Raw genomic sequence first — 13,485 nt, 5'->3', positions numbered from 1 at the left:
CCATTTTCACGCCCATTTCCTTACCATTCAGAGCCATTTACATTTTCATCTTCTTTTCAGAAATCAATAAGAGTACTATAGTTATAATTCTGACTACTTCCTGTAGTTAAGAAAATACAGTTCACACCAGATCTGGCCATGAAGGGATGATTTGCATTACATTGTTTCCAAGGATGAGGTGGTTACTGCATTGTGTTTTGAATGGCACGGGGTTGTCTTGCGGGCATTACTAACAATGATGCAAAGATTTTGTATAAAGGAAGGACTGTTTCCTTTGTTCCAAAAGAGCTTTTGCCACGATGCTGTAAGCCCTACAAGGTATGTGTTAAAGGTTCCTCCAGAAAGTTTGTACTGTACTGTGCTTAATAAAACTTTGCTTGTTGGTGTGTTGCAGTTGCATCAAGTGTGTAAGGATCACAGAAAAAAGAACCAAACAGGTATATGAATAGGAAGGATTTAAAGGGATATGGGCCAAGTGCTGACAAGTAGGACTAGATTAGGTTAGGATATCTGGTCGGCATGGACAAGTTGGACCAAATGGTCTGTTTCCATGCTGTACATCCCTATGACTCTAAGACAGATCCACATTTTCAGTTGCTTCAAAATAAAATAGGGAAATCTAATTTAACTGTACACTATCTACATCAAGTAATAGGATCGTAAATAACAGGGAAAGCAATGAACAAATATTGTTATGAGTAACTGCAAAGATAATAGTTAATTCAATGATTTCTTTACATTCAAACTCTGTGTTATTAAATGGACACTGCAGTAAATACCTTGAGCCAAATTTAGTTGTGAAGCATATATGTAATTCACTTTATTGTGCTTGAACCTTTTTGGTGATTGCATGTAATAGGAGCACCTAGGGAAGGGGGTGGGTATTATTTGTGTGTGTAATTTTTATATTATTGCCCCCTATAAATTTTCTACAGCATATCTTGCACACAATCAATCAATCGTAAGACTAGATTAAAAATACAGTCCCCACGAGGCACTTTATATAGGGGTTTCCTACTGATGCTAACTATTCAATAACAAAAAGAACCTAGGTTTATGGAGATATTATTATATATATTTTATGTCTACTAAATTTTATTTAAAAAGTGTGTTCTTCAGTGGGGTGGTTGTGGAAAGATGTTAGGTAGTCATACATGCATTACGAAGAAACCAACCTTTATGGAGCAATTTTTAATCATTTTAAGTCCTGTAGGTTGAGATGTTGCATTTCTAATAGTTGTACTGATAAGGGATAGTCATAGATCCTAGAATAGAAACATCATTCATGTTGTTGCCTATATTATTTAGAAATGAATCTCTTCTATCCATTATTTCCTTTAAATCATGCGAAATGTAAAATAAACTTGTAAAAATTGCTTTGCAGGCATATTAAAATGTGAAACCATGAAACTACTCGTGCGTTTAGAATACTGTGTATGCAACACCAATATAAAAGCTACACTTCAATAATGTAATGTAACACTAACATATCTTTAATAAATAATAGCCAAAGCATAATTAGAAATTTACCATTAAAATCATTGACTAATATACAAAATGTCCTGCTACTTCACCTTTTCCAAAATCTGTGCAAAGTTTTTCTTGGCTCAAGACAGAACCAAAACAATGAAATAGTCTGACTGATTTTCACATATTTCTATGCAGTTTTGCTGACAAAAACCCCAAAAGTTGGCAATACAAAATGGGTTAAAAGATATGTAATTAGTACAGATTTATGGTAAAACTTATTACAAGATGACATTTTAATAAATTAAAATAAATTATTTTAAACCTAACAAACTGTCAATTATACAGAACAAGAACCATTTCCGCATACAACACAAAAATGGTTAGGTATGATATGTATTGTAATGAGAAGGAGAAAAGGTTTAAAGGGAAGGGGAAAAATAAATCACTCTGCAATCCCATGGAGCCCAATTCCAAGAGATATGTCTAATTGGAGGATAGGCAACACGAATGGTATTAAAAGTTTGCATCCAACATTACAAATAAAAAGGGATGAAGCAAAGGATAATCTTTGCAGGAGAGGGGATAAAAAGCAAACATACCATTGGTTGGGTGTCGAGCAAATGAGATAGAAAATCTTTTTACAGCAGAACTGCGTGTGGCGTCTGAGAAAGAGAAAAACAGGTACCTGAAATTTATAACAGCTAGCAGAACAGGGTTTTTTTTTAAAAGAAAAAGTTAAAGTCAGGCTGCATGCAGGATTGTTTAGAGGGGAAAAAAATAATTCAGTGGGAGTAAGTGCCACTGTTAAAGATTCTTTGGCTAATATTGACTGTGCATATTATAATTAAATATTATGCACAAAGTAATGAATTGCAAAGACCAACAGATTCAAGCAGTTAGTGGTATATAGAGAGCACTTTGCCATTTCTTTTTCCTCCCCCCAGCTCATATACACCCTCTCCAAATCACCATTATGCCTCAAACTAAATCTTTGATAGAAGCATCGAATTACTGACCAATCTAATAAGTCTTTCATTCTAAGCTAAACTAACCTAATCAAATTCTTGACCACTAGTTTTGAGTTTTACAAATTATTAATGGATTGTTTAGTTAATATATTCCAATAACAAGTAATGAGACTCAAGGTGTTTTTTAATACTAGATTAAAGGGATGCAATGTATTTTATTTTACAACTGATTTAGTTATTTGTGCAAATGCCATAAAAATGACCATTTAAAAGGTTAAAAACTGATAACCTTTTATAGCTAAGGTGCACACATATTGCTGATGTAAATGAACACTTTTGCGTAAAAACTGCACCTAAAGTATAGATTGTCAATCCAAATATGGCACATACAGTTCAGACTGGTTTTCCAGCTTTTCAAAAGGAGGAAATAGGATTTGACTGTTCTCATCACAGAATTTCTAATTTCTGACAAAGTGACGACAGATTTGTCTGCGGTGTTGTGTGCACATACCATCAAAGTAGCCAGATGATGTCAGCTTTTTACGATGCGCACGAGCATAATCCTGTAGGTTAGGTGCACTCGAGGAACCCCCAAGCACAGTAGTGCTAAACAGGCCTGCACAATGAGACCCTAATGGGAGTTAGAGAAAACACATACAAACCAGGTGTTCTTTGTTCCTGAAGAGGGATACATGCAACATGCCATAAAATTATGACAAAATCAATATCTACTGTTATTAGTAGGGAAAATATTATTAGACAATACTTTATGCAGTCACATCAGCTTATAAAGGTACACAACTAAGACCTTTGAATCCTGAAGAGTTAAATGATCTCACCACTTTAAAAAATTTTTTTTAGGTAATTCATGCCAAACATTCCTTTCTCCCCCTCTATATCACCATTAAAATAAAGTATGTAGAGATGTATCATATTCACCAAGTCAATTTAACAAATGATTGAACAATTACTCTTCAAAAAGTTAATAGTCCTGCAAAAATCTCATTCACAGTTTTGAGGGTGTGAATGCATTGAATACTTCAGATTTGCTTTTACAAATTTCTCAAAAAAAATCATCTCAATGCATGAAATAAGAAATTCAATTTTTTTCAAATTTATATTACATATTCCTATACATGCTAATTGTCAAAATATTGATTTAACTTAAAACTTAAAAAATATTATTTTGTTACTATGTATGGGGCATTTACAAATTGAATATTAGTAATCAATTCCTCTACAAGTATTTTTTCAGATGTAGAAATGTTTGATATCTTTATCTCTGAATTTGTACGAGAGAAAAATAAAGCAAGATCTTACAGCGAATATTCATTTAGTAAGAAGCCAAAGCTTGCTGCAAACCCATGCTTTTTATACCAGTGACTTCAACATTCAAACATAACAGATTACTCACGTGATAGTTGAGTTTTTCAATGAGAGTTTAAATTCAGCATGTTGCTTAACATATCGAAACTTCAGAAACATTTCAATTCTTTATTCACAATTTTCATGTGACTTTTTTGAATCCCAAAGTAAACAACAAAATCCATTAAAAGCCATCACTAGACAATAAATAAAGTATCAAATTTTTTCCTTTGATACCTATAATTCCATATAATACCTACAGAACATAATTCTAAATACTAATAATTTCCTTTTAATAGAAAAATAGGAGCATGGTTGTTTGAGATTATTAGCTAATTGTACAGTTTCAGCACTCACCAAGTCCAGTGTATTTCTGCTCTGCATGGGGTCTTCCAGCTCGTAAAGCAGGATTGCTTTCAGTGAGAATCTGCATGGCAATAGTGAAAAATATTTTGAGTATTTGAATGAATAGCAACAACTAAAAGCAGCTTTTATACTATGGCCTGCTTCAGACAGTCAGTCAGTGTTAATAAGCTGCATGATTAATGTTAGTGGAAACATATAGATGGAGACAATGACAGATCATGCAAAATCCTTTAGCCTGAAATGGGTCCATTCCACCTACAATGTCCTTGCAATGGGATGAACATAGCAAACACTGGATTAACACAGTGGGAAAATAAACATGTGGGGAAAATATCAATTTATAAGAGCATACAGATATCACTACAACTTCATCAGTTAACTATCCTTCACTTGCCTCCATACAGGCAAATACAGATATATGTATTTGAGAGAATACAGTTTTACTCCATGCAGTTGTATAACAGTGCTTTTTAGACATCTTACATTCCTGATTAGTGTCTTACGTTGCAGTACCTCTTTTCATTTTTAAAAATTACTTTGGGGGACCCTACATGTGAACAGTTTTCATTCTTCCAGAGAGCTGCACATTTGCTTTCTCCACCATTGAAAGGTTTTCACTAATTTCTTCCAATGTGGCTTGGTTCAGCTGAAAAAAATGTTTGCGATCTAACACATGATTAGCATATTACGATCTTACCAATATAAAACTATTAATTAGCCAATGGGATCAGAATTTGCTTTAATCTGCTTTTTTTCAAATGTGGATAAATATGTAGAAAATATTTATGTCATGACTAAATGTTGGTTCTCAAATTTAGATTGAAACGATCATTGACTACAAACTTAAAAATCTGATAAGGAAATGGAATGCATTAATTGCAACAGCTTTTGAGCAAATTGAAACCAGTTACTCTTAGTTTTTTTTAAAATGGGAATACTTTAGGTTTCACTGAATTGTTAACAAGCAGTTTTGTAGCTCAGAAAATTCACACGTTAGTTTATTCCCTGTGTGGTGTGGGATCGAAGGGACCAAACTGCATGCTAATATGGCATTAAATCATGCTGGTTCCTGCGCCTGAGTAATATGTAGGAACCTCACTGCTTTGTAAGCAGATCTCAGGGTTAATGTTCTGTACTGTGCACTCTGAAATTAACTGCTAACATTCCCTAAACCCAGTTGACATATGTGAGACACAAACATTTAATTAAGGTATAAGAGTTCTGCTTAAAAGCATGGAATGATTCAAATTAAAATTAACATTCTCAAAAGAGAAGGAAAGATGACTGCCAAGTGACCTGATCCAACCTTCTAAAATATGGAGGAATAAAGAAGCTTGTTTGATTTGAATTATAAATACAGAAAATAGCATGGTTACAAACTTAAAATTTGATTTGAGGTTAGAAAGAGTCAGAGGGAGCTTAAGTATAAGATTTTCATCTAAATGTTCCGTGGTGAAAATAATACCTGCAAAAGAGCTAATTGTATAGCGGGTTCAAAACAAGCTTTGAATGAATATTGTTAAGAACAAGTACATGATTGGGTGCTCTTTGGAACAGAATAGTCCCTGAACTGTTGGGATCTTGACATTATGATGCCAAAAGGCAATCATTCAAGGATGCATAATATGGGGTATAAGGTGAAACAGGTAAACTGAGTTTTGCTTGATTTAGCTTTGAATTCTGGATTAAGAAACATTCTCAATAACTTTTTAATCAAAAGATTCAATAAGTTGAATAAAGTTAGAGTAAGATTAGATAGAACAGGCTTGATGGTCCCATTGGTCTTTTGCTGTTCACATTCTTTATGTTAAGTCAGTCAGATAATGCATGAATTTTCCACTTTCTGTTTTCTAATATTCCTTTATCTATCGTGTTTTTTGAACGACAATGAGTTAGTTTCAAAAGAACAGGATGTTTTGAAGATTAAAATCTACAGTCAACAGCCAAGGAGTATCATGCTGCACCTGCTTGCTGATCAGGTCAGTCAATTTTCACAACATAGTTCAGACTGTGTACTGAACTGCATCTAATTGGACATGAAGAAGGGTTCTGATGTATGGTAATTTTAACCAGTCTCATCAGGTAGGAAACCCATGGATTTACTTGGTATGCCAGATGTGTACACAGAAATTACTCTCATTCACTTCAGGGAATACAACTGGTGGGATTAAAATGCATATTACAATCAAATATGTCAGTTTTCTGATCAGGAGGTGTGTTTAAATTGGTTGCAATGTTTTCAAGTATATGAACAATGAAATTGGTACTGCAACACTTAAGTTAATTAAGAAAAGACCTGCCACAGTATGTAAAGAATAGAATAAAAGAAATGCAAGAGCAGCATCCATTCTTGCATAGATAAGCATAAAAACAGCAAACGATCATTTAACCTGCAGGTTTTACAAATACATCTGTTCTAGGTCAGTTAAGGTAATACTGTCTGAATAAATAGGATAACTATTCATACTAACAATTTCAACTTAGTTTGTCAATTCAAAATTTTGGGTTAATTATTTTATAATTAGAGGTCAAAATTAAAATTAATAACAGGGGCTTTTAAGACAGACTTGAGGAATTACTGTGAATGTTTGACCAGTGAAATGGCAATTTTCATAAAAATGAAGGAAAATTGAAAAACCTGTTGCCATGAGCCAAAAATACTTGATGTGAAAGCCAATGATTTGGGGGATACAGGGGAAGAAGTGATTTGTTCCCCTGATCTGCGTCTTCGACGCCCAGCACCCACACCACTAGTGTAATGCATCCAGGTACCACTACACTCTGGGCTAGACAGACTCAGGGGGCTCTCTTCCTGGAAGTGAGAAAGGGGGCAAAAACAACAGCAAAGCATGCAAAGTTAGACATATTCAAACCAAATGACTTAATAATATTACCACTAATTTACACAAATTATCAATCATTATGCCCAAGTATCTGACAACCCCATGGTTTAAATATCAAATCAGTCAAAATGTTTATTCTATAAAAATAAAATATTATAGAAAGTACCCTACTGATATGCATTCAGACCAAACTATGTTGTTTTTAAATTAAAAAATGCAGCTATCTAGAATTAGGAGAGTCATTTGTAATTCACAGGAATAGATGGAAGGCCTCTGGTCTACAGCACAGTCTGTATGCATTCCAGTAAAGTACAATAATCAAATACTTAATTCAGAAGTTAGACATGTAAAGTATAAAGGTCTGACACATCCGTAATCCAGACGAACCTAAAGAAGCTATAAGATCAACACAAAAGAAACATAATACAATTAAAATTTTCAGTACATAATTAATACAATTGTTTTCATTTTATCTGCAGTTAGTTTTCAGGTTACAATTGAAATATATTCAAAAGAACAATTTCACACTGTTCATCCTTTTTGTAAATATGCTTCAATATTATATACATTAGGGATTTACAACCAAGGTGCCAAATCAATGTGTGAACGGATAGTACAGACTGACTCAATGCTGAACAAGCTTGAAATTGAGGCCTCTATATTCCATTTTTACTTAACATCAGGCATTTCTTTAGACAAAGTAAGCAGAGAAGACAGAGACATAGAACGGGACCAAGAAAAGTAAAGACACTGAAAAGCAGTAGGGTCAACTGGAGGCAGAACAATCAGAACTGGGGAAAATTAGTAACACTGTTTGGTGGAGTAGCAAGCTCAGCAAGAGAATTGTAATAAGACACCCTTGCAAAATGCTTGTCTGGTTAAAAGTAACGTTCCATCATTAATGTGCATAGGTATCCAAGAGGAGTGAATGAAGAAATCTGCTTCGTAAAAAGGTACAGCCTAGAATTGTCTAAGCATACAACAAACCTGATACAAAAGTCAAATGGTACAAATTCAGCCTAGAGGTCAGAAGGTGACATAAATGACACACATCTAATGAATTCCAATACTCTTTCGATCAATTACAGTACAGTCCAGCTTTAATTACCATTACCCATTTCCTGATCAAAATAAAAACTTAGGATAAATTTTAATGAAACTTAATAAACTGAACCAGAACAAAAACTGTAGCCAAAAGGATAATAAAGATAAGTGGGAGCATAAAGAATAAAGGCACCCAGGCCAGTAATAAAGCATAGCATAAAATGGAGGTGTGCATTTACACCTTAACTTCCGGTGCAAAGCTAGTGGAACATTTTAACTTAAAAGTTTTTGTGACAAACAGATTTCATTATGGTATAAAATGGGAAAAAACAGTGGCCAATTTCTGAGGTAGGAAAGGGGCATTCATTGCGAGATAATAGGGAACTGGAGCTGGAGTTGGATGAACTTCGGATCATTTGGGAGGCAGAGGGGGTCATAGATCGGAGTTATAGGGAAGTAGTAACTCCAAAGATGGCAGATAGATGGGTGACAGTGAGGGGGACTGGGAGGAAGCAGCCAGTCCAGGGACCCCCTGCGGCCGTTCCCCTCAAGAACAAGTATACCGTTTTGGATACTTGTGGGGGGGACGACTTACCAGGGGTAAATGACGGGGCTCAGGCCTCTGGCACGGAGCCTGTCCCCGCTACTCAGAAGGGAAGGGTGGAGAAGAGCAGAGCAATAATAATTGGGGACTTGATAGTTCGGGGCACAGATAGGCGGTTTTGTGGGAACGAGAGAGACTCACGTTTGGTATGTTGCCTCCCAGGTGCAAGGGTACGTGACGTCTCTGATCGTGTTTTCCGGGTCCTTAAGGGGGAGGGGGAGCAGCCTGAAGTCGTGGTCCATATTGGCACCAATGACATAGGTAGGAGGAGTGCTGAGGATGTTAGACAGGCTTTTAGGGAGCTAGGTTGGAAGCTCAGAGTTAGAACGAACAGAGTTGTTGTCTCTGGTTTGTTACCCGTGCCACGTGATAGAGAGTCGAGGAATAGGGAGAGAGAACAGTTAAATGCGTGGCTACAGGGATGATGCAGGAGGGAGGGATTTCGGTACTTGGATAACTGGGGTTCTTTCTGGGGAAGGTGGGACCTCTATAAACAGGATGGTCTGCACCTGAACCTGAGAGGCACCAGTATCCTTGGGGGGAGGTTTGCTAGTGCTCTTGGGGGGGTTTAAACTAACTCTGCAGGGGCATGGGAACCCAGACTGTAGCTTTAGGGTGCAGGACCTGGAGTGTAGGGAGGTTAGGAATATGGCATCAATCTTAAAGGAGGGTGCCTGTAAACAGAAGAGTGGCTTGAAGTGTGTATACTTCAATGCCAGAAGTATACGAAATAAGGTAGGTGAACTCGCAGCGTGGGTTGGTACCTGGGACTTCGATGTTGTGGCTATTACGGAGACATGGCTAGATCAGGGACAGGATTGGCTGTTGCAGGTTCCAGGGTTTAAATGTTTTAGTAGGGTCAGAGGTGGGGGTAAAAGAGGGGGGTGTGTGGCTTTGCTTGTCAAAGATAGTATTACAGCGGTGGAAAGGAAGATGGACGAAGATTTGCCATCTGAGGTAGTTTGGGTTGAGGTTAGGAATAGGAGAGGTGAGGTGAGGTGAGGTCACCCTGTTAGGAGTCTTTTACAGGCCTCCTAATAGTCCTAGAATCGTTGAAGAAAGGATTGCGAAGATGATTCAGGAGAAGAGTGACAGTAATAGGGTGGTTGTTATGGGGGACTTTAACTTTCCTGATATTGATTGGGAAAGCTATAACTCAAGTTCGTTAGATGGGTCAGTGTTTGTCCAATGTGTGCAGGAGAGTTTCCTGACACAATATGTAGATAAGCCAACAAGAGGTGAGGCCAGACTGGATTTGGTTCTGGGTAACGAACCAGGCCAGGTATTAGAACTAGAGGTAGGTGAGCACTTTGGGGACAGTGACCACAATTCGGTGATTTTTACTCTAGTGATGGAGAGGGATAAGTGTGTACTACAGGGCAAGAGTTATAGCTGGGGGCAGGGAAATTATGATGCGGTGAGGCATGACTTAGGATGTGTGGATTGGAAAAGTAGATTCCAAGGCAAGAGCGTAATTGATATGTGGTGCTTGTTCAAGGAGCAACTATTGAGTGTCCTTGATAAGTATGTACCTATCAGGCAGGGAGGAAAGGGTCGTGTGAGGGAGCCGTGGTTTAATAAGGAATTGGAATCCCTTGTTAAATGGAAGAGGGCGGCCTTTGTAAAGATGAGGTTCAATAGGGGTGATTGAGAGTTATAAGGTAGCCCGGAAGGACCTGAAGAGAGAGCTAAGAGCAGCAAGGAGGGGACATGAAAGGTCCTTAGTTGGTAGGATTAGGGAAAACCCTAAGGCTTTCTATAGGTATGTTAGGAATAAAAGAATGACTAGGGTAGGAATAGGTCCAATCAAGGATAGTAATGGGAAGTTGCGTGTGGAGGCTGAAGAGATTGGGGAGGCACTGAATGAATACTTTTCGTCAGTATTCACTCAGGAACAGGACATTGTTGTCGATATGAATACTGAGGCACGAATAAGTAGAATGGATGGCTTTGAGATATGTAGAGAAGAGGTGTTGGAAATTCTGGCAAGGGTGAAAATAGATAAGTCCCCTGGGCCTGATGGCATTTATCCTAGGATTCTCTGGGAAGCAAGGGAGGAGATTGCAGAGCCATTGGCCTTGATTTTTGTGTCCTCTTTGTCCACAGGAGTAGTGCCAGAGGACTGGAGGCTAGCAAACGTGGTTCCCTTGTTCAAGAAGGGGAGTAGGGATAATCCTAGTAACTATAGGCCAGTGAGTCTCACTTCTGTTGTGGGCAAAGTCTTAGAGAGAATTGTAAGGGATAGGATTTATGAACATCTGGATAAGAATAATGTGATCAAGGATAGTCAGCATGGTTTTGTGAAGGGCAGGTCGTGCCTCACAAACCTTATTGAATTCTTTGAGAAGGTGACTAAGGAGGTAGATGAGGGGAAAGCGGTAGATGTGGTATATATGGATTTTAGTAAGGCGTTTGATAAGGTCCCCCATGGTAGGCTACTGCAGAAAATACAGAGATATGGCATTGAGGGTGAGTTGGAGGTTTAGATTAGGAATTGGCTGGCTGGAAGAAGACAGAGGGTAGTAGTTGATGGCAAAGGTTCATCTTGGAGTGTCGTCACTAGCGGTGTTCCGCAAGGATCTGTTTTGGGACCATTGCTGTTTGTCATTTTTATAAATGACCTGGAGGAAGGGTTAGAAGGTTGGGTGAGCAAGTTTGCGGATGATACGAAAGTCGGAGGAGTTGTAGACAGTGAGGAAGGGTGTGGCAGGTTACAGCGGGATATAGAGAAGCTGCAGAGCTGGGCAGAAAGGTAGCAAATGGAGTTCAATGTAGCTAAGTGTGAGGTGATTCATTTTGGTAAGAGTAACAAAAAGATGGGGTACTGGGCTAATGGTCGGACACTTGGTAGTGTGGAAGAGCAGAGGGATCTTGGTGTCCATGTACACAGATCTCTGAAAGTTGCCACCCAGGTAAATAGTGCAGTGAAGAAGGCAAATGGCGTACTGGCTTTTATTGGTAGAGGAATTGAGTTCCGGAGTCCTGAGGTCATGCTGCAGTTGTATAAGACTCTGGTGCGACCGCATCTGGAATATTGTGTGCAGTTTTGGTCGCCATACTATAGGAAGGATGTGGAGGCACTGGAATGGGTGCAGAGGAAGTTTACCAGGATGTTGCCTGGTATGGTAGGAAGATCCTATGAGGAAAGGCTGAGGCACTTGGGGTTGTTTTCATTGGAGAAAAGAAGGTTTGGGGTGACTTGATAGAGGTGTACAAGATGATTAGGGGGTTAGATAGGGTTGACAGTGAGAACCTTTTTCCACGTATGGAGTCAGCTATTACAAGGGGGCATAGCTTTAAATTAAGGGGGGGTAGATATAGGACTGATGTTAGGGGTAGGTTCTTCACTCAGCGAGTCATAAGTTCATGGAATGCCCTGCCAGTAGCAGTGGTGGACTCTCCCTCTTTATGGGTATTTAAGCGGGCATTGGATAGGTATATGGAGGATAGTGGGTTAGTGTAGGTTAGGTGGGCTTTGATCGGCGCAACATCGAGGGCCGAAGGGCCTGTACTGCGCTGTATTCTTCTATGTTCTATAACATGCTCCTTGATGAGGCATTCAAATTAAGTCCATTCTTTGCAGCATACATGGAAGGCCAATACTGGAGCCTGTGGTCCAGAACATAGTTAATGATTAAACAGCCTGTCATTGGAGGTGAAGGAGGGTCCTTTACCCTTAGATTCTTGTCAACATCAATGGCGCAAGTACATACACCATTTCAGAAAAGAATGAAACTCCAATTATATGGATCTCTTTATAGTTTAGTCAGAAAAACTCAAACTGGATGATGAGTTCCCAAATCCACAAACATCTAGCCGATAACATTTTAGCTATTCAAGGAAACAGTTGTAAGATATGGAAAGCAGTCTGCTCCAAACTGGCAGTGAACGGGTTAGAAAATTGAAGTAGAACTTTTCATTAGATTTTTAAAAATGCAATTGTCATGATGACAGATCAGAATCTTGAATAAGCTATAAACATAAAAAGCTTTTGGACAAGACATTTTTTTTTCTAAAACAAAGATCGCAAGTCAAGCCTGGCTTTTAATATAGCTTTTAAGCATTCACTGACTGCTGATAGATTCCCTATTCAAAACTCTGAAATGTCACAACTTGTAGGCTTCAACAGTGAGATTTCAAAGGGTAGAGATGCACATAACTAATCACCCCCTCTCATAAGATATACATCTCTTATGGTTTATATTCCAGACTCGAGATGCATGTACATAAAAATAAGTTTGTATTTTACTTCTACAGGAAAATATTAATCACAGGTTAAAAGCCAACTGCAACACCTCATCTATGAATGTTAGTGACATGCTACAGTGTGGACTGGTGCACAGTGAAGGTCACAGCTTCAGGATAGCACTTTAACACCCTGTACTGTCGGTATACTCAGATTGCTGCAAGCCAGCTATCAAAAGGAAACAGGAAGAAAGAATTTCATCTGATCTGCAAAACCAAGAAACTCAAAACTAACCAACCAAGGGGATAAGTCAGTACATCCCTTATTATCTGGAAGCTTGACAATTTCGGATATCCAAAATTATGGAACATTGTTTGGGACTGTTTATGATGTTTATAACATCATACAGAAATTATCAACTTCAGGTGCAAAAATTCCTTATAGTAGTGATAACAGCTAGCTATTTGATGAATAGCTAGATTCAAATTTGCTAATTTGTACAAGTGTCAATTCATAAAAGGAAATTAAAACTATAAATGCTCATCTAGGTACAGAATTTGTTACAATTTCATGCTACACACATTTACCAGAATTTTGTTTTGTAAACAAATTTTGTACAGAACCAAATACAAACTGAAT

At 37.9% G+C, this 13,485-nt stretch overlaps 1 protein-coding gene across 1 annotated transcript in view; it reads right to left on the bottom strand.

Moving 5' to 3' along the window:
• ppip5k2 (diphosphoinositol pentakisphosphate kinase 2) overlaps window positions 1–13,485 on the bottom strand; it is a 159,047-nt gene that overhangs the window by 23,385 nt on the left and 122,177 nt on the right. Inside the window, exons 25-28 of the mRNA XM_072583617.1 lie at window positions 6,808–6,981; window positions 4,161–4,230; window positions 2,950–3,069; window positions 2,070–2,132 (exon numbers count right to left, since the gene is read on the bottom strand). Of these exons, the coding sequence (XP_072439718.1) occupies window positions 2,070–2,132; window positions 2,950–3,069; window positions 4,161–4,230; window positions 6,808–6,981 (427 nt within the window). The remainder of the gene's footprint in view (window positions 1–2,069; window positions 2,133–2,949; window positions 3,070–4,160; window positions 4,231–6,807; window positions 6,982–13,485) is intronic.

Source organism: Chiloscyllium punctatum, chromosome 2 (genome assembly GCF_047496795.1).
Source record: "Chiloscyllium punctatum isolate Juve2018m chromosome 2, sChiPun1.3, whole genome shotgun sequence".
Taxonomy (NCBI): Eukaryota; Metazoa; Chordata; class Chondrichthyes; order Orectolobiformes; family Hemiscylliidae; genus Chiloscyllium; species Chiloscyllium punctatum.
This window is presented reverse-complemented; position numbering and strand designations above follow the sequence as displayed.